Source organism: Tamandua tetradactyla, chromosome X (assembly GCF_023851605.1).
Source record: "Tamandua tetradactyla isolate mTamTet1 chromosome X, mTamTet1.pri, whole genome shotgun sequence".
Classification (NCBI taxonomy): Eukaryota; Metazoa; Chordata; class Mammalia; order Pilosa; family Myrmecophagidae; genus Tamandua; species Tamandua tetradactyla.
In genome coordinates, this window is record NC_135353.1 from 157,160,719 (window position 1) to 157,185,493 (window position 24,775).

Genomic DNA, 24,775 nt, shown 5'->3' on the forward strand with positions numbered 1-24,775 from the left:
CCCATCCCGGCTGGAAGATGCTTCCAAGAGGCCAGCCATTCGCCAGCCTCTTCACCAGGTAAACTCACCTGGTGCGTCTCTCACGGCTCCCCCACCTTCGTTCGCATTTCATGCACTTATACATAACCTAGGTATTTGCATTTTTAAAAATGCTTTCTTCCCAGGTAGATGGGAAGCTTCCTAAGGCCAGGGATCTTACTTATTCTGTTTCCTTACAGGCTGAGTTCCTATCAAGCACTGAGTGCTTTTACAGGGGTGTTTTTCTCCTATCTGTATTTCCTAGTTCTTTGGCACCGAGTTTTTAAAAAACCCAATCCCCAGCCTTCACTCCTCTCAGGGCTCTTCTTTCAGCTTCCACCTACAGTGTGGTCGCCACCCCCACACCCTACCTCCACGCAGAGCTCGGCCTTCCCCTGCCTTCTTGACTAGGGTTTGTCAGGTGTTACTGTCTTGGGATTGACACACTCTACACTAAAAATCAAGAGGGCAAGCATGGCTAAGCTGCCAACAGGCACATTTCATGGAATGTGAAGATGCTGTGGATTTTTAAACACATCCAGAAATCAGAAATGTTCACGCCTAGAAGGGGAAAACCACATCTTAGAATTGATGACATACGGAGGTCTCCACAGCATGGAGGTGGCAGCACTACCTTGAGACTGCAGCATGGAAACTACAAGCTAGCTGGTCAGGCCCGGCCCACAGTCTGCTATGATAAAAGCACTTTTTTCGGGGGTGGGGGTGCATGGTCCGGGAATTGAACCCGGGTCTCTGACATGGACGGTGAGCATTCTACCACCGAACCATCCGTGCACTTTTGAAGAAACATATTCACAGTGTTTCTGGTTGCTGGTGCTGGATAATTCTTGAGTGCATCTCAAATCCAAGCCCAGACTGACACCCAAAATACAGAAACTTCTTCATAGAGAAGCAAAACATTATACACTCAGTTTTAAAGAAGCAAAAAATGTGAAAAAGTACAAACACTCCAAAAGCGTATTGTTGATTACTTGTAAAGCATGCAACAGAACAGTTAAATGTGGTAAAAGTAGAAGCTTTCTATCAGCACTGAATAATCCTACCACCCTACAAAGAAATGCAGCCCAAAGACACCAGGAGAAACTCAATGTTCTGCAAACGTCACTCATGATATGGTTGGCTGCAAAGGCAAGAGTCCAGCATTGATACGCAGAACACCTACATCTGGGCAGTCGACACCCATTTCCTCTTCAAAGAGTGGGAGCAAAGCAAAGAAACACTTCTCTCAACTGAAAATGTTACTCAAGTCAGAAAGGATCCCCAAACAATCCAAAAGTGGACTTAGGAAATTTCTTGTCTTCTCTTTGAAGAATGGGTTTTAAAAATAAGAAATGTCTACTGCAATTTCTGAAAGTAAAGTTAGAAAAGGAACATTTTTTTCACTAATTCTTTGAATACATGAAAACTAGGTTCAAGAGCAAACTTTTCTTGGCATACTTCAGTGTTTATGGAGAAAATACTTCATTGGTATGAATAACTGAAATCTGTCCCACAAAGGGTGGTTGTGAGGATCAAAATAGTACGTGAAAGGTCCTTGGAATTAGTATATATATATACAGAAATATTGAGTATTATTATTTTTCCCCCCTTAGAAAGCAGTTTTTATTATTTGTGTTTTCTTTAATAAGAAAATCGAGACCTTTATGACTCGGTCTACTCACTAATGAAGACTTCTTCCAGGTGTCTATGGCTTTATTGCTAACTCAGATCAATTATGTGTGTCCTTGTTTCCCTTTAATTAGCTGCATAACTGTATATTCATAAAATTTGATCATTATTCCTATTTTGAGTGCAAAAGTAAATATCCGGGGCAGTCTTGAATTATAGATGATTCAATAGGATATTGAAATGTTCATTTTTACTACTTGGTATTGCTTCTATAATTCACCTTAGTGATATTTTAATTTGCTCTAGTAAAGACTTATTTGTAGGTCTAAAAATTACATCAGAACATAGCATAGTAAGCAATAATTTAGCTATCTTAAAATCTTTTCTGGGACATAAATACATACACATATATATATTTAATGATAAGCTAGGATTGTATTCAAGCTGTCTTTTAAAAAACTCTAAATAAATAATGTAGATACTTGCAAAAAAAAAAAAAGCGATGACATAAGTATTTTCTCAGTCCCTCTGAGGGTCTTACATTTAGTAGAAGTGTTTCCTTGATGCTACCAAAAGCTTGCCTATCCATCACAATTTTTAGGGGTACCCGAGTTTTCATCATTTTCTATTTCTTATAGATAAGTCAGAAGCTGAGAGTGGGGATTTAATGCTAGCCAGAAGTCGTGTTAAACCAGGTGACTGGTTGGGAATTTTCGTTTTCAATTCTCTTCAGAGCCACACTGTTTTCCAACAACCCACTCTTTCTTTCATCTAGTCCTGATGTTAATCACAGAAGTAAAACCAACCAGAAAATAATCTAAAGGCCAATGGCAATTTATGTCACTAACTCTCACACTTGTGGAAATGGCGCAGCAGATGCTTGATGCTAAAATTCTTCCTAAATCTGCTTCACGCGATTACGATTCAGTCAACAAATATTTATTAAGTCCTACTACGTGCTACGTGCCCATCTGGACACTGAAGACCACAGGAAACAAGATAGTGAAACTCACCATCCTTAGGAAGATTTAATTCTACAAATCAATAAATATATGCTACATCAGGAAATGCATCCATTACATTTCACTATATTTTTGAACTGTGGTAATAAGTCCCCCAATCGCACTAAGTTATGACCATGTGCATCTACTTTTTGCTTGTGCCGTATGTAGGAGGCTACAGGATGGCGATGGTCCAGCCCCACACGTGTTGACCAGAGTCCAGTCTGAAGGAGCAGCCTTATTCGGGAAGGACTGAGAGAGAGAAGAGTTGCACATTTGGAAAGTCTCTGCTCAGACATGGTGTTTATCAGGTCTACTTAAATCCCTTTGGCCAAGTTTCAGAGCCAAGGACAACGGACGGACTGGGTGAGCAGTAGATTCTGCCCTCAGGGAGGAAATGCAAGTCCCACGGGGATGGGAGGATGCACAGGGAGAGGGAGAGCCAATCCAGTTCTCCATTCAGCTGGTTGGAGCAGTATTACACCCAACCACAAGTGTAAGTGCTATGGAGAAAGTAAAGCAGGAAGGGGGCGAAGGGGCACCAGCAGCGTGCGTGTAATCGGTGGGGAGGGGGTGGAACAGGGAAATAGACAAACTTAAAGGAGGTATTGATGTTTTATGTTTTGCTATTGGGATTGTGATGTATGCTCAAGACTATTGGAAGGCACATAGAAAACCCTGCGAAGAATCCAAGAGACAAACACGGGGACGAATTCTGCAGTGTGGGAGGTCTGCCATACTGTTGAATGAAAATACATTTGTTTCTAAAACATTTCAACTAATGGCATAAGCTCAGGGTGCTTTTCTGGAAGAAGTACATGTCGGCATGGGAAGCCCCTTCATCTCCTCATCTCCACCCCCCCCCCCCACTCCCCTCCCTAAATCTCTCCCCCTTGAGTTATTAACCAAAGTTCCATTTCCTCCTATTCCTGGGCACATGAACTTTTTTCCCAGCTGCCATTGCAGTGAGATGTGGCCATGTGACTAAGTTCCACCCAACGAAATGGGAATAGAAGTGATGTGTGCTGTAACCCCTGTCGCCTGGAATCAAAGGGCCCTAAGTGCCTCAAGACCGAAGGAGCCTGGGTTCCCGAAGCACCTCGTGGAAGAGGGACATCTGCATTGGGTTGTGAGCAAGAGATACGCTTCTATTGTTACTTTAGACCTGGTACACTTTGGGGCCTATTGGTTACTGCAGCTTAACCTATCCTGACAAATGACACTTTCTCCAAAAAATACTCTAACCTTGCAGATACTTTATTTGCAGCACAAGAGGAAAACTTGGGGGATGAGCGCTGCTCAGAAGCTCCAATTACAAAACCTGGTCTAGCTTATTACATAATGGTGACATCAACTGCTACCAAGGTGTCAGGGCTGATTAGGGCACTTAAAGTGAAGGCCAGGCTCTTAGAAAGTATATAAACTTTTGAGATTCCAGCAGGTATTTTATGATACCTGGAACCCCTCCTGGTAATCACATCATTCGTGGGACTGATGACTTAAATGGACTCTCCTGAGAGGATGAGACTTGCAAATAAAGGGAATAGGGTATATGGGCAAAAATGAGTCAGGAGGGGCTTTCTCAGGTACATGTAAGAGGATTACATATGGGGAAAAAAAGTAAAGAAATTGCTTTCTCTGAAAAGCAAATATAGTTGGAGGAAAAACAACTGGAATAAGGTATCAACCTATTGTCAACAAATGATAAGTGGAACAAGTTATTTTAACTTATCTTAACAAGTTAAGAGTGAGTGCTAATACCTTTGAAACAACCAAGGCTTGTACTTGGAAGAGTTCACCAGGGGGCTCAAGAGGGTATGAGAGGGATTTGGGGAGGGGAGCGTGTAGGGAGGGTGGAGGTGAGGAGACGAGGGGGCTTCCCATGCTGACATGTACTTCTTCCAGAAAAGCACCCTCAGCTTATGCCATTAGCTGAAAGGTTTTAGAAACAAATTTAGTTTCATTCAACTGTATGGCAGACCTCCCACACTGCACAACTCATCCTAGTGTTTGTTTCTTCAATTCTTTGCAGTGTTTTCTATGTTCCTTCCAGTACTATTCGCTGACAAAGTAAGGAGTTTTTGCTTTTCGCCATATTGTTTTACATGCATTACTTCAACCTTCTTTGCTTTTTTAACCAGGTCAGGTACAACAGGTGCTTCTCAGTGGTAAGTGGCTTAACTGTTTTCAGGTAACACGAAGAAACCTCCAGGAAGCTGTCTAAATACTTGTCATTAATTTACTATAAAATTTTGTGTAGACTGAATATTGCTTAACTTTGGACATCTCTGAAAAAGTGGGAGATCTTGCTCTTCATGTCCTAAACTTAGTATTTCTTAAATGTTTTATTCTGGGAATTTTAAAACATAGATACGAGTTGAGAGATTTGTATAATGAACTCCCACATATACATCACCCAACTTCAACAAATATCAACATAGGGTCAGTGCTGTTTCATCTATACCCCCATCCCACTGTTGGATTATTTGAAAGCAGTCTCAGATATCACACCATTTAATCTGTAAAACTTCAGTGTATGTTTCTAAGACATAAGGGTACCACCCCCCTCTTAAAAACATAACCATACCATTAACACCATTGTCAGAAATCTGTAATAACTCTTTAATACCATCCATCATCCACTGGATGTTCACCTTTCCTGGTTTGTCTTACAAACATGCCTTTTAAAATTTGTAACTGTTGGCTTCTCTGATTCAGGATCTAAACAAGGTCTATGCTTTACATTTTGTTCACATGTCTCTTAAGACCCTATTTATCCATAATCATTCCAACTCCCTCTTTTACTTCCTCTGGGTGCAAGGAAATTGATAAATGTCTTGTTTAAACGTGATGGCTTCATCCTAGCATTAGGGAATGTCTAAAGGTAAAATATACATTTACACTAAGGTCTTTTATTTACAATGGTGGACATAATTTGACATTTCAAAAACTTCTTGACTTGAACATTTGACAGATCTAATTAGATTGTTTTTAATTTGGACTGTGGTTGCTGCAAAGCTCAGACTAGCTCTGCTGTTTGCTAGCTGTTAATTTGGACTTACATTATTAGTCTCATCTTCAATTCTCTTTTACTGAGACTCTTTTAAAATCACCTGTCCATCTGAGAGTGAACATTTTGTATCTGTTACAAGCCACCTATTTTTTCATATTTTAAATCTATGTAGTTGGTGTGTATATTATAATTGATAGTATATGACAGTTTAATAGGTGGCTTTTTTTCCTATTTGGTTCATAAAACAATAGCACACTGACAATCAAAGGAGCCTTATATTTGATGAAATATACTAGGTTTGGTTAAAACTAGAGAATATAAAGGCCCCTCTCTGTGGAAGCCCTCTCCCCTCAGAAAAGTTTGCCACCTCTACAGACATATGTTCTGAGTGACTTGGAGCAGTGAAGGTTTGATCAGGAAAACACAAGCCATCTTAGGTCTTCAGATCGGAGTGGTTTAAGACAAAATCGGAAACTTAAATAGCCCTGGAAGGCAGGGGGTGAAAAAGTGAGGAAGACAGTTTTTCAGAAAGCGAGGGATGCAAGAATTGCAGGCAACTCCCCCAATAGTCTCAGCTGCCAGCATGTGTGATGTGGATGCATCTCAAAATGACATCTAGAGGTCCTTGGTGAACTCCATGGCTGCCTTCACTTCCTGCCCAAGGGCCTGCCCTGGGCAGCCGCCAGAGGAAAACCACTTCTTTTTACCTTTCACCTTCCAAAATTACAAGTACCTCTCATGGCAGAGTCTAAACCCAACTGTACTGGCAAGGGAGTGTGGAAAATATTATTTCCAGGTTTTAGGCTCCTAAGGACAGGGAAGCATTTAGAAGAGCTGGGTGTTAGCAAGTAGCAACAGGATCCAGTGCTTCGGAACACCATAGAGTAGTCATTTATAAGATCGAGGCTCAACTTGTTTCTTCTTATATACATAGAAAAGAAGACAAAATCTATTCAACCTGGTCCCAATGGGTTGACTTGTCCCCCTTGGAGTATGTACACTCCACTCCTGATCCCACTGCACCTGAGCAACCAGGTGGAGGAGTGGGGCCAAAGGTGGAGTGGGGCTTGCAGAGGCCAAAACATTTCCCTCTCCCACAAGGATTATTTCCAAAAATGAATGATGCCCTTCAGTGCTTCAGTTCTTCGGCCAAGAGTAGGACACACAATTAATGAAGCACGAGTACACTTACCATCGTTTGGGGCTAAGCTAACCTGCTATATCCCAAGCCTGCTGAGGATCTCCTTTCTGTGAATGTTGGTTCACCTCAGTTATGCTCTATGCAGCTCAAGGGGAGCCACCTATAACAACAGAGCTGCCTGTGGAATAGGAGCGATAATGACCCATCCCAGTCTCAGAAGGAACTCCATGTGGCAAGCCACTTTCAAGTTTCAGCTGTATCAACCTGCTGGACAAAACAGGGCAAGGAGCCTTGAGGCAGAGGAACGAATGCTGTCCATCATGCATTTGGAAGGTGGGGGACTCCTTTATTCCCTGGGCCAGCAGCAGAAGCCCCAGCACCCAACTGTAGAAAGATCCCTAGAAATTTAAACTTTTTATTTACTCAGCCAATTGCCAGTGTCTTTCCTTTACATGGCTTGGAAAAGCAGTACTTTTCCTCCCAATTAGATTGCCAGTCACAATATTTGATTTTTAATTTCTAAAAATATGACAGAAAGGCATGGCATTTTTCTGCTTACAGAGGGAGGTCTGGGTTTAAAAGTTCAGGAAATCTTACTCTAGAACATGCACAAGTAGACTTTTAAAGATTAGAAATCATACAGCCGAAATTTTAAAGCAAGTGCAAGGCGTGCCCAGAGTGGGTTTAGAACTTGAGTCACAGCATTCTACCAGCTACAAGAATCAAAGGATGTACTGAGAGGCAAAATGAGAGGAAAGATAATTTTTAAAAGACTGGGAAGTTCACAGTTTGGCTAACATGGCTTGATACCCTTTGGACCCAAAAATTTACAAATGAAGAGTTTAAAAAATAGTGGTGCTGAATGACTCAAGCTCTAGACAGCAAACAGATATCCCCACCTCAGTCTGTTGAGTGTCATCCCAGGATCCTCAACTGGGGCCCCATTGCTGCTGAGAAACAATGGCCCTAAATGTTTTGGGGTTTTGAGACATCAAGCATCAGCTCCCAGGGTGGAGGTGGGAGAAGGAAGACACTTTGATAATTAGGGCCAACCAGGTGCATGAATTCAAATGGGACAAGATATCTGGGGGGGCACTGGCATTTTCTAGCATGCTCACACAATTGATAACACTTTCAGTAACAAAAGTTTTCAGCATAGGCAAAGCTCATTGATTTTCTTTCTTACTGGCCCCTTGGGGTCTCAATTAAGGCCCTGCAAGAGATCAGACCTTTGCTCCTAGAGATCCATTTCCTGGTAGAATCAAATCAAATTTTAAAACTCAATTATTTGGTTACACAAAACCACAAATTTACCAGGTGTTTTTTTTCAACTCTTACACATTTCTACATTAATGTAAGGCAGTAAAAGCAAGTAAAATCAAATCTGAAGCTTTGTTGTTAATTATTTTGGTTAACTTTATTAAATTTTAAAATCAGAAAACTGCAGAACATATTATTTATGCAAACACCTGAGGAATATTCAAGTGGGCACAGGATCTTCACTCAAACAATTTGAAAGAAGACCAAGTTTAAGTTACAATCTTGTGTTATAAAACATGAAGAATAACACAGAAGAAACCTCCTTTCAAACCACATATACCTAGAAAATAGGTGCTTTCGAATATTAAGTACATTTGGTTTTCTAAAAAGAAAATGTACATTTGTGTCTGTGGTGTACTCTGTATTGGCAGTTATAAGAAACGGCTAATAAATTAGCACTACCTCTCACAGCTTATCAACACTATACCAAAAATCATACAAAGTAGTAACAATGCAATAGCAGAGTAACAATGAACATTTCCCTAGAAAGTTCTATTTTGACAACAAAGCCCAAAATGACAAGTGACAAGTAGTGCATCTTCCAAAATTTAACAGAATAAATGGCTCAGATCTAAGCAAATTAGAAACACTGCATAGGACAGAGAACCTCCCTGTGAGGTTGTTTCTTATCCCCTGAGGATTAAGTTAAGAGGTACTAGTGATGGTAAACAATGCACATATTTTTAGCAGAATAAAAACATCTAACTATATATGTAGTTCAATGGTGCAAAGTGCCATTTTAAATTCAAAAATAAAAGGTTTATTTGTGGGCATACCTATAGATATAGAATAAAATATAAATATGATATAGTATCCATATGAAGAATAAACACATTTCAATAAAATATATATCTTTTCAAAATTTGGATATAGGTATCGTTATAGAGATGAGAACAACGAATGCCTAGCTAAATGTCCAAGCTGAGTCAAAATATGGAAAGTTTTAAAATAATAGGTATTTCACTGAAAAAAACTGTATTCAGACTCCATCCAAACCACCCTTGAAGTATAAATATCTCCTACATAAAATGACTATTTTATCTAACCTATAATTTATCAAAAAACTTATTTTGGGGGGAATATCTATAAGCTTATTTTTTTTAAATCCAAACAAATACAACATACTAAGAAATAAATAACAGAGGAACATAAGTTATATGGCTCTTCCTTTTCAGGAAACTGGTAGAACATGGATAGGACATTGCAGCAATAGACAGATAAAATATTGCTAATTTGAATTTGTAAATACTAACATGTTAAATCGTTTTTTAAAACGTAGATTGGACTGTAATGTGGTTCTACAATTCATAGAACATATTTTTAAGGGAAACTTCTATAAAACAAGAGCAAAACAATTTTATAACCCTGGAATTAAGTCCAATCTAAATTTATAGAAACATTTTTTAACCGTGGAAGTATTTTTCTTGTTTAAGTCTATCAATGTAGTGACATAGTTTCACAGTTATTCCCAACTTCAGCCCCATATACTTCATCATCATGTCACTTTTGAGTAGTAGCAGAGCCTTCCCATCAATGTCCTGCAGAGATAAGGAAATCACGGTAATTAATAATGCTTTGATATTTTGCCAAAACAGTTATTTCTTTATACATAAGGACATGTAAAACAAACTAGAGAGCAGCTTTACATTTCAATATATTTCTTTAAATATATATCTATTTTATGAAAACTATTAAAAATGATTTGTACAGTGAAGCATCATTTGATGGTAAGTTTACTTCCATTTTAAGAAAAAAAGAAATTTAACCTAATATCTTCAGAAAATGTCCTAAGCGTCAAGCTAACTGATTTTAAATACTGTTCCTTGACTAAAATACCACATATCTCTGGCAGAAAGAGTTGAAAACTATGAATGATAGAAGTGAATTTCAGAAAGTAATTAAGCTGTCTTAGAAGGTCTGGGAATAGGTGTATGCCAACACTAATGAAAACTGTAAATGTGCTATATACAGTGTTACCCTTAGGTTGAAAGCAATCAGTTAACTGTCTGAAGCTAATTAGATGCTAAAACTAATTACTGATTTTCTTACCACATTGGAAAGAGTATATCAGAGATCTGGCCACTAATCTGACTTGTTAGAAAACACTATACAAATATTACTTAATAGTCATAAGGCATCCTCCTAAAATTCTTGATCACCTTAAATGGCAACTTATGCTGCTGAGGCATATTTTTGGGTTTTCACAAGTTCCAGCTTAAAAATAAAACTGCACTTAATCATACATCACTGTCTGGAAAGACCTGAAATTGCATACAGTACTACGTTTTTCAGATACCTCCTATACTTCTTCTACTAAGTGAAACTAAGAAATCAGAACTTACACAATTTTAGCCTGTAATGTTACCTGGTACTTGGGGGTGGGGATGTGGGTCCTTGTAAGTGTCATTACAAAGAAGAGGTACACCAGCGCCTTGAGGACATTTAGTATGTTAGGCACCTGGGTGCCATTTGAAGAATAGACCCAGCCCCCACCATTTCAGGATGTGACTTTAGGCAAAATAACCTTTTTCGCAGTTGGTACGTTTCCCTACCATCCACACTAATCAGTATCCAACTGAAAGGTCTGCACAGAGGTCATTCAAAGGCATTACAGCAGGAAAACCGCACAAAAAGCTACATTACGTGATAACGGAAGAGGTCAGCAAGGGGGGTGAATGACTGAGGATCCATTTGTTCCATAAACTGTATCACTTCTTCCACTGACCAGCTCGAAGGATCCTCAGAGAAGCTTTGTGTCACGTCTCCGGTGTAAAGTTCAACTGATGAACTTGCAACTTCAATGGGGGAGGAAAAAAAAGAAAAATCATATTGACCTGATCATTATCCTGAAAGAAGAGACATTAGGTAAAGAGAACGGTCTCATTTCTGGAACTTTCAGTTGAGTAACCCCAGTGAGGACCCAAAACTCCATCCAAGTGCAAAAAGTATCAAAAGCCTTTATAAAGATGACCTGAAGGAGGTCCACGTGTGCTATCATACACTAACTTTAGGGAGTCGAGTGCTCTCCTTGAGTAAATGAATACCTGTCAGGATACAAAGAAATTTCAGCACAAGTTATTGAACAGCACATCTAAAATTCTGTAAGATGTGAATGCTTATATTATGCATAATGACTCAGTTATTTCTTTTTTAAATGTACACTGGTTTGCCAGCTTCAACCAAAATATCTATTACTGTGCAAATTAAACTTTGAAAAAGGTGGTAAATATAATGGTAAAGTTACTGGTGACTCTAGCAATTTGTTTTCTGTTTCTGTTGGTTTGTTTTCTTCAAAATTAAGGTAAGCTTTAGGCAATGAGAGACAAGAATTTAAAGAGTAAAGTGATGCTCAAAAATATCCATATTCAATCTGTGGTAAATATTCAGTAAAAGAACTAATTTGATTCTTAAAGATAATGGGGTTATTGAAATTCATTGATTAAAGGAACAAAGTTAAGTAATTATAAAGCTATAAAAGTGGTAATTTTCTCTGTAGTTAGCTATTAGAATAAACCAAATCTGGGTCTCCTACAGGTCATCTTTATAGCAGCATCCCTGTTCTCTACCCACTAGATGCCAGGAGCACCTCCCCTCCAGTTATGACAACTAATGTCTCCAATTTTTGCCAAATATCCCCTCGGGGGTGGGGGTGGGGGCAGAATTGTCCCCGGTTGAAAACCACAGGTCTAAGGAGAAATAACAGCTATGCATTTCTGAAAGGAACAAAGTGTTCACCAAAGCAGCTGAAGGGGCCTAACATCTAAACTGATTTGGGGAAATATACCCTCCTGCCTCTCTAACACCACCATCACAAGAGCATGTGAAGGTAGTAGTAGAGGGTCGCTTCTTCCTAATTATGGTGACATGTAAATGCTATTTACCTTCAGAGGCAGGTACCTCTGTTCTGGAAAGCTTAGGAAAGAGGAGCAGACAAGGTGAAGGTTGCTAAGAGCATAATATATGGTGCTTCTACTTCCTAATATGCCTTTCTTTTGCTATTTTTGACAAATAAAGGCACCTGCTATAACTGATTGCTATATTCAAGCATTTTGATGCCATCAGCATAAAACACTTGTTTCTAACCTATGTACCTACTGTAATTTCATCAACAATTTGCCAATTCAAATGAAAAGGCTCTTCTTCCAGGACACGAATAAGAACAAATGGACACACAACACAGCTATAAAATATTAGGAAAGCTTGGCCTTAGAGGCCCTGGAAACTGAGGTCTCCATCTCTGCCACTATGCCTCGAGACAGGCAATTCAGCAGACTGTTAAGACACATGAGCTTTGCAGTTAGAACTGTGTTAAGAGTTCCAGGGCTGCTCCACTCCCCAGCTCTGACTTTGGGCAGAGTTCTTAAACTCTCTAGATTTCAGTCTCATTCTCTTAAGATGGGGATAATAAAAGGACCAGCATCATGGGGTCATTATGAATATTAGAGAAGAAACATGCCAGCTCATAAACACAGTGCCTTGTACTTAATAAGCATTCAATAAATATCAGTCATTATGAATAGCACCTAAAAGTAGCCCTTAAAACAGGAAACAAAATGCTTCCACCCAGCTTGTGTTAAGGACACTGATGATGAATATGGTTTGAATGTGCTACATGTAATATGCGTCATTTCACTCACCGAAATTGGGAGGGATGGAATTGGGAGGTGATGAGTTAGTGTGTTCACTGATGCTGTTATTCTCCAGTAAACCGTAATTCATCAGGTCAGTGTTATTTGTTGGACTGCATTCTCCAGGGACCATCATTGTTGAAGCTGGCACTTCGGAAGCTTGGGCAGAGGAGATAACACTGCTGGTGCTTGGAGCACGTGGGCTGGAAAAGCAGGGCATTGTGGACGGACCAGGCATTGGGTCATCCGATACGAAATATGGCTGAAATGAATGCCACGGTGGGCTCCGCTCAAGGCTCAGCTCCTGCGCCTGCTCCTGCTCCTGCTCCTGCTCCTCCTCCTGCTCCTGCTCCTGCTCCTCCTCCTGCTCCTGCTCCTCCTCCTGCTCCTGCTCCTCCTCCTGCTCCTGCTCCTCCTCCTGCTCCTGCTCCTCCTCCTGCTCCTGCTCCTCCTCCTCCTCCTCCTCCTGCTCCTGCTCCTCCTCCTGCTCCTGCTCCTCCTCCTGCTCCTGCTCCTCCTCCTGCTCCTGCTCCTGCTCCTCCTCCTGCTCCTGCTCCTGCTCCTCCTCCTGCTCCTGCTCCTCCTCCTGCTCCTGCTCCTCCTCCTGCTCCTGCTCCTCCTCCTCCCTGAAAAACGGCTGCTCTGGTTCAGAGGGCACATCTGATTGAATCATTTCTAGGGGGTTGTTCGGGACATCATCACTTTCATTATCCCGCCTTCCCACTGGCACGGTTGGACTATAACTTTCAGGGTAAGAGAATGTAGCGGGAGGCCCCTTCCTCCTCAATTTCTGGAGTCTCATTTTTCTAGAAAGCAGGAAACAGTAATTCCTATACGCATATCCAAGTGGCCTCTGAAAAGACATAAATCCCACATAAATCGACTGAGTACAAAAGGAAATTAGTGGTAAATACTTAAACATTTATTTTCCATGAAACATTGTTCTATGCTATTAAAGACAAATGCTCTAATCAAAATAGATTTTGATTATAGAATTGTCTTTATTCCTCCTCAACCTTACATTTTCATTGTGTTTCATACATTTTGGTTCTAAACATTAAAAAAATATATCACACATTTGTCAAATCTAAACTTTAGCATGCTTCTAACAGACTTATCATCCCCCATCTTCTACACCCAAATAGAGATGTGCCTTGCTAATTTTCAGAGTTATTAGTTCCCTATCACCTCTAACTGATTAGAACTAGAGGTTTATCAGAGCCATAAAAATATTTTTGTAACACTTACACGATTTTGCCACATAGATTTTATACGGAAACGGTGGATTTTTGTAACCTTTCCATGCATCACATCAAATTTCTTATCCAGGTTTTGAATAGCATCATTTATGACCTAAGACATATATAATGCAAGCTGTTTTAGTAGTTACTACTTCAAAACAAAACTAACATATTTGAAAATACCATTAGGCCAAATTCTAATGGCTAGAAACAAAGACAGTTCTCTAGCTGTCAGAAATTTGTTTCCTCCTTGACACCTGGTTGTAGGTGACACAGTGTCTGAGTGGCTGAGATGAGGAGCCCCCCAAACGTCTGGTAAGCAACCCTGTTTCTTACAGGCATTGACAGAAGGTTTAATACCTGAAACTAAATGTACCACAATTCCTACAATCCATCGCATTTGTGGATTCATTTTATATCAAGGAAAATAAATTTTCAAATGTGCTAAAAGGCCAAAAACCTCTTTCCTTAAGGACAACATTAATAGACAGTAAGAATTCAGCTTTGGAAAGAAGATTAAACCAAATATAAAAGTTATGCCTTTTGGCTTCAAATTATTTTTAAATCATGCAATCAATGGTTATCCTTACTAAACCTTTGTGTACATTATCCATTACATGCCAATCAGGTATATGTGATGAATAAAAACTGAGAATTCTTCCTGAAATATACAGAAATTTCATTCTGACAAAAAACACAAATAAAAGGCCAGAAACATTTCCTTATTCATTCATTTATTCAAATAAAGATTTACAGACAGCCTACCACCTGTCAGAATTACTTTGTTAGATGCTAGGAATATGAGACATAAACAGTTTCTGCCTTAAAGGAGCTCCCATTCTAGATGGGGAGAGAGACAAGTCAACAGACTACTCCAGTAGAGAAAATGCTCAAGGGCCCAGAGTAATGGTTGCAGCAGGATGGACCAGCAGCATCATCACCTGCAAGCTTGTTAGAAATGGCAAAATCTCGGGCCAGGAACTCTGTGAGTGGGGGGGGGTAGTGATCAATGTTTTCCCAGCCTTTCAGGGGACTCTGAGGCTCGCCAAGTGTGAAAACCATTAGCCTATAGCACTGAGGTGCAAGTAAAGGTCCTTCCCCTCTGTTCTTCACATCCTAAATAAGACTGTGAAAGAGAAGAGGTGGACTGGTCCACAGAAGGGGTTTCACTAAAGAGTATGCTGGGAAAGTATAAGGGGGTTCAGTGGAGAGAAAGGTAAAAAAAAAAAAAAAAATGGTTGGAGGGATGCACCATGTGTTCTACAACAGTAATGAAAGTGAGCGAAGAAAGGAAAGAAGCCAGCATATTGGAAGAAAGAGAGAGGACGCATTCTGGCCCATAGTATAATTTTGAAACTAGGTGTTTCTTAACCTGTATGTAAATCTTGCCCAATTGCTTGGAGAACCCTGGCAGATCAGAGTAAATCTAGGTGGCAATGGATATATGGGCATGTTCTAAGGCAGGCCAGGCATAGCTCTGCTCTATATCTAGCCCCCTCTACCCCTAGACGCCACCCTCTGTACATGCTCTCCCTAGAAGACATGGTATGTTCCTTCTAAGCATTCCATTTGGGTTCTCAACAGTAATAATCACAAAGACTCAAATACATTTTTACTTTTCAAAATTCGCTAGCTCATTTTATTCAAGAAGCTTGATATATTAAGAAACATTTGCTTTTTACAAAATTTCATTTACTTCTAGGACATGCAACTTACAAAATCCCTGGTAATCACATATCTCTACTGATCTCTACCACCATGCTAATTCTTTAAAACTCCCCTCAAAACTATGTGAGACTGACCCTTTTAAAAACATTGGTGGACTGCCATTTTATTTCTATTGAGATGTCTTGCTATGCATCTAGGCACATACTAAATGTCATTCAAATCAGCCAGTTTCCTTACAAGATTATACTGGAGAAATTTTAATTAAATATTGAGCAGTCTATATGAAAGAGACATAACTACATTTGATTAGGTATGGGCTATTTTTTAAGAAAAAAAGCTACAAAAATCATATTGCTATTTCAAAATTTTCACCTGGGGATGCTGGTCTAAAAAAATTTTTTTAAGTATCACAATGTGGTGATAATCGTAGATAACATGACACAGCAAAATACTTATTAATAGTACAATAATATGAGATGAGACAAAGAGAGTTTTAGTTTTAGTTCAGTATTGTAGAAAACTACATTTGAGACAGAACTTTCATACCTGGCAATGGGTAAGGATGTCCGACACTGTTTTTTGTTGTTCCTCATGGCACGATGTGTCAGATACAACATTTTCCTGCTAATATTTTAAAAGTAAATATTTAATGCTTTACTTCTATAGGAGCCAAATTGTCCACTAGAAAAGACACTTTAAATTTATATATTTAAATCGCTTTATTTTTCTCCAACTTTTCAAAAGATTTCTGAAATCTTAATAATATAAAGCAGAGATAAAATATAATCAAAACACATTACTATGAGAATGAAAACAGTAAGAGCTAATTAAGAAAGAGGGTAAGAAAAGAATTTATCATATCAGAAGAACTTAGGTTTAGAAAAGAACTGAGTCTTATACTGAAAACGAATACAAAACTGCTCTGAATTTTATACAGAATATTATATAAGGAAAAGAGGGAAACAAAATGGTTAAGTGCTCACTGTCTAGTGGAAGGAAGCATACAAAATCAGGAGACAGAAGTAAATTCTGGATTGTGAGTTCAGAGGACCCCCACAGTATGTGAAGGTTGAAAAAGAATTTAAATAGTTTTCTTTAACATGGTTAAGTATTTGGTAAACAGCAATTAATGTTACTTACATTAACATTATTGTTTGGTTCATATGCATAAAGGACAGTGTTATCATCCTCATAAGTAGGTACGCATTCTCTTACCTGAGGAAGATTTATTAACAATTAAAAGGAAAGAAGAAAGAACTGAAAGAAAAGTTCAGAACTTCAATTTCACTTTCAAGACGCTCCAAAGACCTATTTGTCTTTATTAATCAATGGTCCTTTGCCCATTGTAAATACTCCATGACTATACGAAAAGATTCACTTGCAGAAATGTTTTCTCATTAACTCAGATACACTTAAGACACCATTTTCCTTTGAGCTTAACCCTTTAGGTACTTGAGGGTAGAAAAACTAGTCTAGTAATCTGGCACCAGAACTTGCTTTAAAAGCAAGTACTTCTTAACAGTGAACAAAGAACCAAATGCTATGTGGCTTTTGATTTTCAAACAATCCAACAGTGCCACTCTGTGGACAAAAAGGAAACACTTAAGTACCTTTTTTTCTTCGTAAATTAATCTCTAAATCACCTTAATTTTTTTAGTAAGACAGGATCTAAATAAGTAAATAGTTAACAATTACTGCATTTCATTATAATAACTCTTTATTCTAAGAACACATTATGAATGAAAAGAATACTTTTTAAACATATCTAATAGCTATGGGTGTCTTTATTTCAAAATACATGATAGAAAATTACCTGAATTAGCCTTGCACTGAATAGGTAGCCAAAATAATATGGCATTGTATTATAGACTAGTTATAAAAAGAACATCACCTTTTTACCCCTGTATAGTGCTTATTCAAAGCGCTTTCACAGAATGTCAGAAAGCACGACTCATGGTAAGCAGTTATCACTGTCTCCAAGAATGAAAACATTGGGAAGTTAAGAGAACTGACTATGCTCCTTAGGTGGCATTAAGCTACACCTAAGTAAATCAATATGCTTTCTCTTAAGCTAAATTATACATAGGTTAATAATTTATATTTTTATTCAACTTCAAGGATCAAGAAATACAGCAGAATGTGTCAGAAACATAAATCAGTGCAACCACTTTGAAAATTGGTTGGCTGATTTGTATAAAGTAAAATTTACATCAATTTCATGAGTAATTCAACTCTTGAGTATTTAAAAGAAACATAAATATCTCTTCACAGAGACTTATATATGAATATTCACAGCAGCTTTATATACAATAGCCCTTAATGAGCAACAACCCAAATGTCCATCATGAATGGATAAATAAAATGTGAATATTCATAAAATGGAATTGTACTCAGCAATAAAAAGGGATGAGTTCTTTATACACCCAACAACTCAGACAAATCTCAAAAATATTTTGTAGATATCAGGGAAAGATACCAGACACAAAAGAATGCATGCTGTATTATTCCATTTATAGGAAGTTCTAGAAAAAGTAAAAACTAACAGATGGTGGGAAACAATCAAAACACTGCCTTCCAGGAGTGAAGGGTGACAACGTGACTGAGAGGGACATCAGAACTTTCTAGGGTGATGAAAATGTTCTCTATCTTGATAGCATTGTCAGAACTCATGAACTGTACATTTATGATCTGTGCATTAAAATACATTAAATTAAACTCAATTATAAAAAGACATATAGCACAATAAAAATAACAGACGTATTTTCATTTTGAAATACAAACCACATCATTATCGCTGGATCCGCTAGACATCTTTTTTTGTGTGTGTGCAGCGGAATAACTCCACTTCCTCTGAGTTGTACCTATTTATTTTTAAACTTGCTGGTGGGTTTATTTGTGAAACTGCCTGGTTCCCTAGGACTGCTAAACCTTCCACTCCTGAAAAGCAACGCATAAAAAAAAGTTACTTCACATCCCTTTTACCTTAATAACCTTAATGTGGCTGTGCACTTAGGGAGAACCTGAGTCCTGGTTGAATTTTAGAATGACAAAACTAGAATCCTTCCATTAGGGATTTAGAGTATATCTTTTAAAACTGAAGGGCTATATTTACAAACCATGACTGGGAACATGAATCAAAATGAAACACCATTCCAAATTGTGAAACGAATGCTTTGCCACTTTAATTCTACAGAGTCAACACTGGAAAGAAATGAACACAAGAATGCAATCTTAACTGCTTTTGGAAAGGAGCTCTGGAAGCCCTTTCACTTAGTGAGGCAGCTTGCTGGGAAATGCACCCGGAAGTGAGCCAGGAGTCCATTCGGGATTTAGCCCTTAGCACCTGTGCAGACAAGGGCAGACCCCTAAAGACCCCACTTCCTCACCTGCCAGGAGAAAACTGGCCAAGATGGTCTCTAAGGTCCCTTTCAACTCTAACATTCATTATGATTGCTTAATTTGGAAATCTTATGTGAAACCTAAATCAATGTCTATGAGATTTACTGTCACCTCCTTTCCTGTTTCCCCTTTCATTCTGTAGTGGAGATATTAATGAACAAAAGCCCCAAAGAGAGAACTCAAAAGGAGATAAAGAAGATAGGGGAATTAACTCTCAGGTTAGACAAATATAGACTGACATCGGAAAAAATGTCAAGTCATAAAATATCTCCAATTTGAGCTGTACCTTCAACAAAATTTTATTTTTTAAACTGTTGATTCTTTCTGATTATAAAACTAATACACGGTACCAGTCATTTGATTTGATTTATTCATACAAAGGAACACTACGTGTTCACCAGGGTGAATCTCACAAATATAACCACTGCACAAAAAAAAGCCAGACACAAAACAGAATATAACGTCTCCTTCAAACCACAGAACCTTCAAAACCAGGTAAATGCAACCTATGATGTAGGAAGTCTTTCCAAGCCAAAACTTTTAGACATACTGCGGTCATTTTAATACTTTCTTAGTTTCCTATCAATGAAATATGCAAACACACACACACACACATACACACTCTCCACACTAAGGAGGTGACCTGTTGATTCTGCCCATAGTTTTAAAACCAAAGCAGATAACAAATGGCATCAAATGACATTTGGCATCAGTTAGATGATTAGATGACATTTTACCTTTGATCTACTGATCAACACATCATACATTTCTTATTTCTCATGGAGAACAGCATTCAATTTGTTGGCATTTTATTTAGATAGCATTTGCATCTAACAATTTTGCTTTATAGATTTATATATACAATTTCCTTTTACCACGGGATCACTGTAGAAGACTTGAAAAATACCACAAAGTACAGATAACGCTATCTAACAGTATTTTAAACTGCTTACTCTGTGCCAGGCAAAATTCTAAGCACTTGATGTGTATCACTCATTTAGTATTCATGATACCCATGTGGTTAGTTCTATTATTCCCATTTTCCATATGGAAAAACTGGGGCACAAAAAGAGTTTACCAGAGTAATGACCCCGGTCTCCTAGCCACCAAGTGGTGGGCTCTGGCTCCTGGAATACCCTCCTCTAGCAAGAGCAAAATAATCAGGACCCTACCTACCTCTCAGAGGTCGCCTCTTATCATCTGCCCCTTTAGTCTAAACCTAAAATATTTTCTATCTGGCCTTTTACAAAGTTTGCTGATCTCTGCTAGAGATTCCTACATTCCTCACCAGATTAATTCAATGGCCGCAGGCAGACACACAGGAGTGTGTACAGAGCCCACCACTGGACTCCCAGTAGTTTCCTGTGGGGCTCTTGCAAATCAACACCTCCTGCCATGCCCTTTTCCGGCAATACCCTGCTGTAATCTCCCCCTAGGGAAGCCTATACAACCTCAAGGCTTAATGCAAGCCCCATCTCCAAAAAGCAACAGTGCTAGGTCAATGATCATACCACCTGGAAATGACACTGCTTTCCCCCAACTACCAGAACATTCACACTTTAATGCTTCTACATGGGCAATTGTCACCCATCATCTTCTAGTTACATGAGAGGCAGCATCAAAATTGCATAAAACCTTAGGCTTGGTGCAGAATACCTGGGTTTGGGTCCCAGCACCCCCACTAACTAGCTATGAGACTTTGGGCAACTTACTGAACTTCTCTGTGCTTCTGGGATTTTTGCAATTGTTAAAATGCGGGATAATAACAGGATAAACCTCACAGAATTATTACGAGGATTAAATGAATTAATACATGTCATGTATTTAGAACACATCAAGGGCGCTCATGGCTGACAACTATTATTGTACTTGGGTATTCACCCAAGTACAACAGAAACCAAAAGTCCCAACAGAATCATTCCTCCTGGAGCACGCTGACAACAAACCCTCAGAGCCATAACAAGTATACTTTTCATTCACATTTCACCTGTACATGTCAACTGTTTGTTGTAAATGAACTATTAAACCTCTGAATTACCAGGGCAGCAAGGCAAAGAATTGGACTTTTCTTAGAAAGACTTGAATTCAAGTCCTACTTGCAAAATATGCTTTTTCACTTCAGGCAGATATTTAACTTCTCAGTGCCTCAATTTCCTAACCTGTAAAGTTGGAGTAATATCTACCTCACAAAACTGTGTAAGACAAAATTACTCAGTAAAGCACTCAACACCATGCCTGATTCATTGGAGGTGCACCATTAAATTTTAGTTCTTGCTACCTCCCACAAAGTAAATAATAAGAGCTTTTGCAACATCTTCTTAACACTCAAACACGACTAGATTATGTAAAATTAATTAATATAATTCTTTAAACACAAAATCCTGCAAATGAAATGAAGCTCATTTACATTTTTACCATAGAAATCTAACCTCTTAACAGAACAAAGTTATCTGATTTTGTTAAAGACATTTTTAGAGACATTTCTGAAAAGTCATCTGCAGATTCTGCCTCAAGATTCTGCTCAAGGCGTAAGGCATTTACTTGCTATCCACTTACCAGATAAAGCATAACTCACAGTGGTGAGGGCTGAAAAACCACATTTCACCCAAACCACTCAATTCACAAAGCTGAGGGCTGAAAATGGCATTTCACCCAAACCACTCCACAAAAACGGTATATCACCCAAACCATTCCACAGTTCACCGTAGTGAGGGCTGAAAATGGCGTTTCACCCAAACCAACTCCACAGTTCACAGTGATGAGGGCTGAAAACGGCATTTCACCCAAACCACTCCACAGTTCACGATGGTGAGGACTGAAAACTGCATTTCACCCAAACCACTCCATAGGTCACCGTGGTGAGGGCTGAAAATGGCGTTTCATCCAAACCACTCCACAGTTCACGATGGTGAGGACTGAAAACGGCATTTCATTCAAATCACTCCACAGTTCACCGTGGTGAGGGCTGAAAATGGCGTTTCACCCAAACCACTCCACAATTCACTGTGGTGGGGCTGAAAATGCCGCTTCATCCAAACCACTCCCACAGTTCACCGTAGTGAGAGCTGAAAACGACATTTCACTCAAACCACTCCACAGTTCACCGAGGTGAGGGCTGAAAGCGGCATTTCACCCAAACCACACCACAGTCAACAGTGATGAAGGCTGAAAACGGCATTTCACCCAAATCACTCCACAGTTCACTGTGGTGGGGCTGAAAATGCCGTTTCATCTAAACCACTCCACAGTTCACGATGGTGGGGGCTCAAAATGGCGTTTCATCCAAACCACTCCACCGCTCACGATGGTGAGGGCTGAAAACAGCATTTCACCCAAACCACTCCACAGTTCACGATGGTGAGGGCTGAAAACGGCATTTCACCCAAACCACTCCACAGTTCACGATGGTGGGGGCTCAAAATGGCGTTTCATCCAAACCACTCCACCGCTCACGATGGTGAGGGCTGAAAACAGCATTTCACCCAAACCACTCCACAGTTCACGATGGTGAGGGCTGAAAACGGCATTTCACCCAAACCACTCCACAGGTCACCGTCGTGAGGGCTGAAAATGGCGTTTCACCAAAACCACTCCACCGCTCACGATGGTGAGGGCTGAAAACGGCATTTCACCCAAACCACTCCACAGTTCACGATGGTGGGGGCTCAAAATGGCGTTTCATCCAAACCACTCCACCGCTCACGATGGTGAGGGCTGAAAACAGCATTTCACCCAAACCACTCCACAGTTCACGACGGTGAGGGCTGAAAACGGCATTTCACCCAAACCACTCCACAGGTCACCGTGGTGAGGGCTGAAAATGGCGTTTCATCCAAACCACTCCACAGTTCACGATGGTGAGGGCTGAAAACGGCATTTCACCCAAACCACTCCACAGTTCATAAAGGTGAGGGCTGAAAACAGCATTTCATCCAAACCACTCTGAAGAATATACAGCAAAACGGCCAGTTTACAACCGCCAGGCCGCTATACACATATTTTATCAACCAAACTGTGTGTCGACAGCCTGAACAACCGCTTTCTAAATGTCCTGGCAGCACTCTGAAAAGAAGCCCTTCCACCGCCCACGTTCAGAGCCTACAAAGTCGGGCAGACAGGAATCAGGCATCCTCGTCTCCCCCCGCCGCCCAGCGCGTGCCGCCGCCACACGAGGGAGGCTCACGACGGAATCGAGCCCTCGCCCTCGTTTAAACACGACCCAGAACAGCAGCTTGTAAAATCACTAGGTGTAAGCATGGAACCACAGGCTACCGCTGCGCCTCCTCACAGTTAGAAAAGCAGTCCGAGTTCGGGGAGAGCGCGGAGGAGGCGCGTCGAGGGGCGACCCGAAACAGATTAAGTTAACGCCTTTTTCTGACAGGACAGCCAGCACGAAGGGTGCCTGCCCCTGCTTACGGGGAGCCCCACATTTAGAGTCTTTCCTCACTCCCCACCTGCCCGCAGGAAGCAAAGAGCAGGCTCCACACGCGGGAGCTTGTCGCCGGCAAACCCACACCCCTCTCCTCCCCCTCCCCTTCACGATAACGCGGCGAGGCTGCGCCACCCGCCCTCGACCAGCCGCGGTTACCCTCAAAGCCTCAAAACCAGTCTCGGCCTCAGAAACCGTTTTATGAATCAACTTGCCAGTCAGCCCATTTTTTAACCTCGAAACTCGGTTTTAAGTTTTCAGAGTCGCGGGGTTTCCTCGCGCCGTCCCTCCACCCACAACGAAGAAAAGATGAGGCGGCCCCAGAAAGTCCGCACCCACCCAGACCCACCCGCCCCAGACGCTCGGCACCCACCAAGGGTCAGCCCGTCCCAGAAGGTTCGCATCCACCAAGGCTCGACCAGTCCCCACAAGGCCGCCACCCAGAAACAATCAACCCGTCCCCTCAAGTCGGCACCTGACAGGCGCTACGTCGCCTCCTGGGAGAGCCCGAGGCACCTCCCCTCACAACCACCCGCCGGCAGCGTCGCTCAACTGGAGGCTGCAAAGTGCACACTCGCTGCCCCGCAAGGCAAATCCTCGCCCCCCGGGACTCTCCAGCCCGCTACGCCAAGGAGCCCGCCGGCCTTCAAGCGGATACGCTCGGCCCACACGAGGCAAAAAAGCTCAAGGAGAGAACTTCGGTGGACAGACCTGCTTTGGAACTACGCCACCTCTGGAGGACGCGGGAAGAACCGCTCGCGGTGGCCCAGTCTCCCCGATCGGTGACGGCAGTGACCGTTAAAACCACTTGCGACTTTGGAACGTCGCTGCTGCCGGAAACGCCTACCCTCCCCCACCCCAGACCCCGGGCGTGCGTTCGCCGCGAGACCCAGGAGCACCCAGGACCTAGAGTCAGGTCCGGCCCTCAGCTTCCGAGTTCCGACACGCCGGGCCTTGGCCAATCGGCGGCCGTCGTCGGCACACCTCGGCCGTTAACAGCCAATTCCGCGGGCGACTGCGTGTTGCCCGAGGAACGGCTGAGGGAGGGGGGGCCCTTGCCTCACCCAATGGGGCGGCGGGGGCCGGCCTCGCGAGTTCGCGCGGATCGGGTATCCGTCGACTGAGGTGCGGGGGACTGGAATGGTACCTCAACTGACTGAGCGCGAGATGGTCACGGACAGGCGTGTTTGCGGCTGCGCAGTAGCGCCCGATGTGCGCGCGCCACCTACAGACGGCGGCGGCGCAAACCTCGCGGGGCTTGGCGCGTGCCCTCTGTGGTGTTAGCCGA

General features: G+C 41.1%; 1 protein-coding gene and 1 pseudogene across 5 annotated transcripts; one reads left to right on the forward strand and one right to left on the reverse strand.

Moving 5' to 3' along the window:
• The first annotated feature begins 711 nt into the window (after nt 1-711).
• On the forward strand, nt 712-1,347 carry LOC143672138 (UPF0711 protein C18orf21 homolog pseudogene; annotated as a pseudogene).
• Nucleotides 1,348-8,202: 6,855 nt separating this feature from the next.
• On the reverse strand, nt 8,203-24,727 carry SCML1 (Scm polycomb group protein like 1). Of its 5 annotated transcripts, none has more exons than XM_077146410.1 (8): nt 24,635-24,727; nt 18,441-18,596; nt 16,800-16,874; nt 16,206-16,283; nt 13,999-14,103; nt 12,760-13,603; nt 10,766-10,917; nt 8,203-9,660 (listed from the first exon to the last, which is right to left on the reverse strand). In XM_077146410.1, exons 2-8 carry the CDS (start codon nt 18,468-18,470, stop codon nt 9,526-9,528), a joined length of 1,419 nt encoding a protein of 472 aa, XP_077002525.1. In that variant the 5' UTR covers nt 18,471-18,596; nt 24,635-24,727; the 3' UTR covers nt 8,203-9,525. The 5 variants fall into 5 exon arrangements, with proteins under 5 accessions (XP_077002525.1, XP_077002524.1, XP_077002526.1 ...); XM_077146409.1 differs by having other exon boundaries at nt 24,552-24,689; XM_077146411.1 differs by lacking the exon at nt 24,635-24,727 and adding an exon at nt 24,199-24,511.
• Nucleotides 24,728-24,775: the final 48 nt, after the last annotated feature.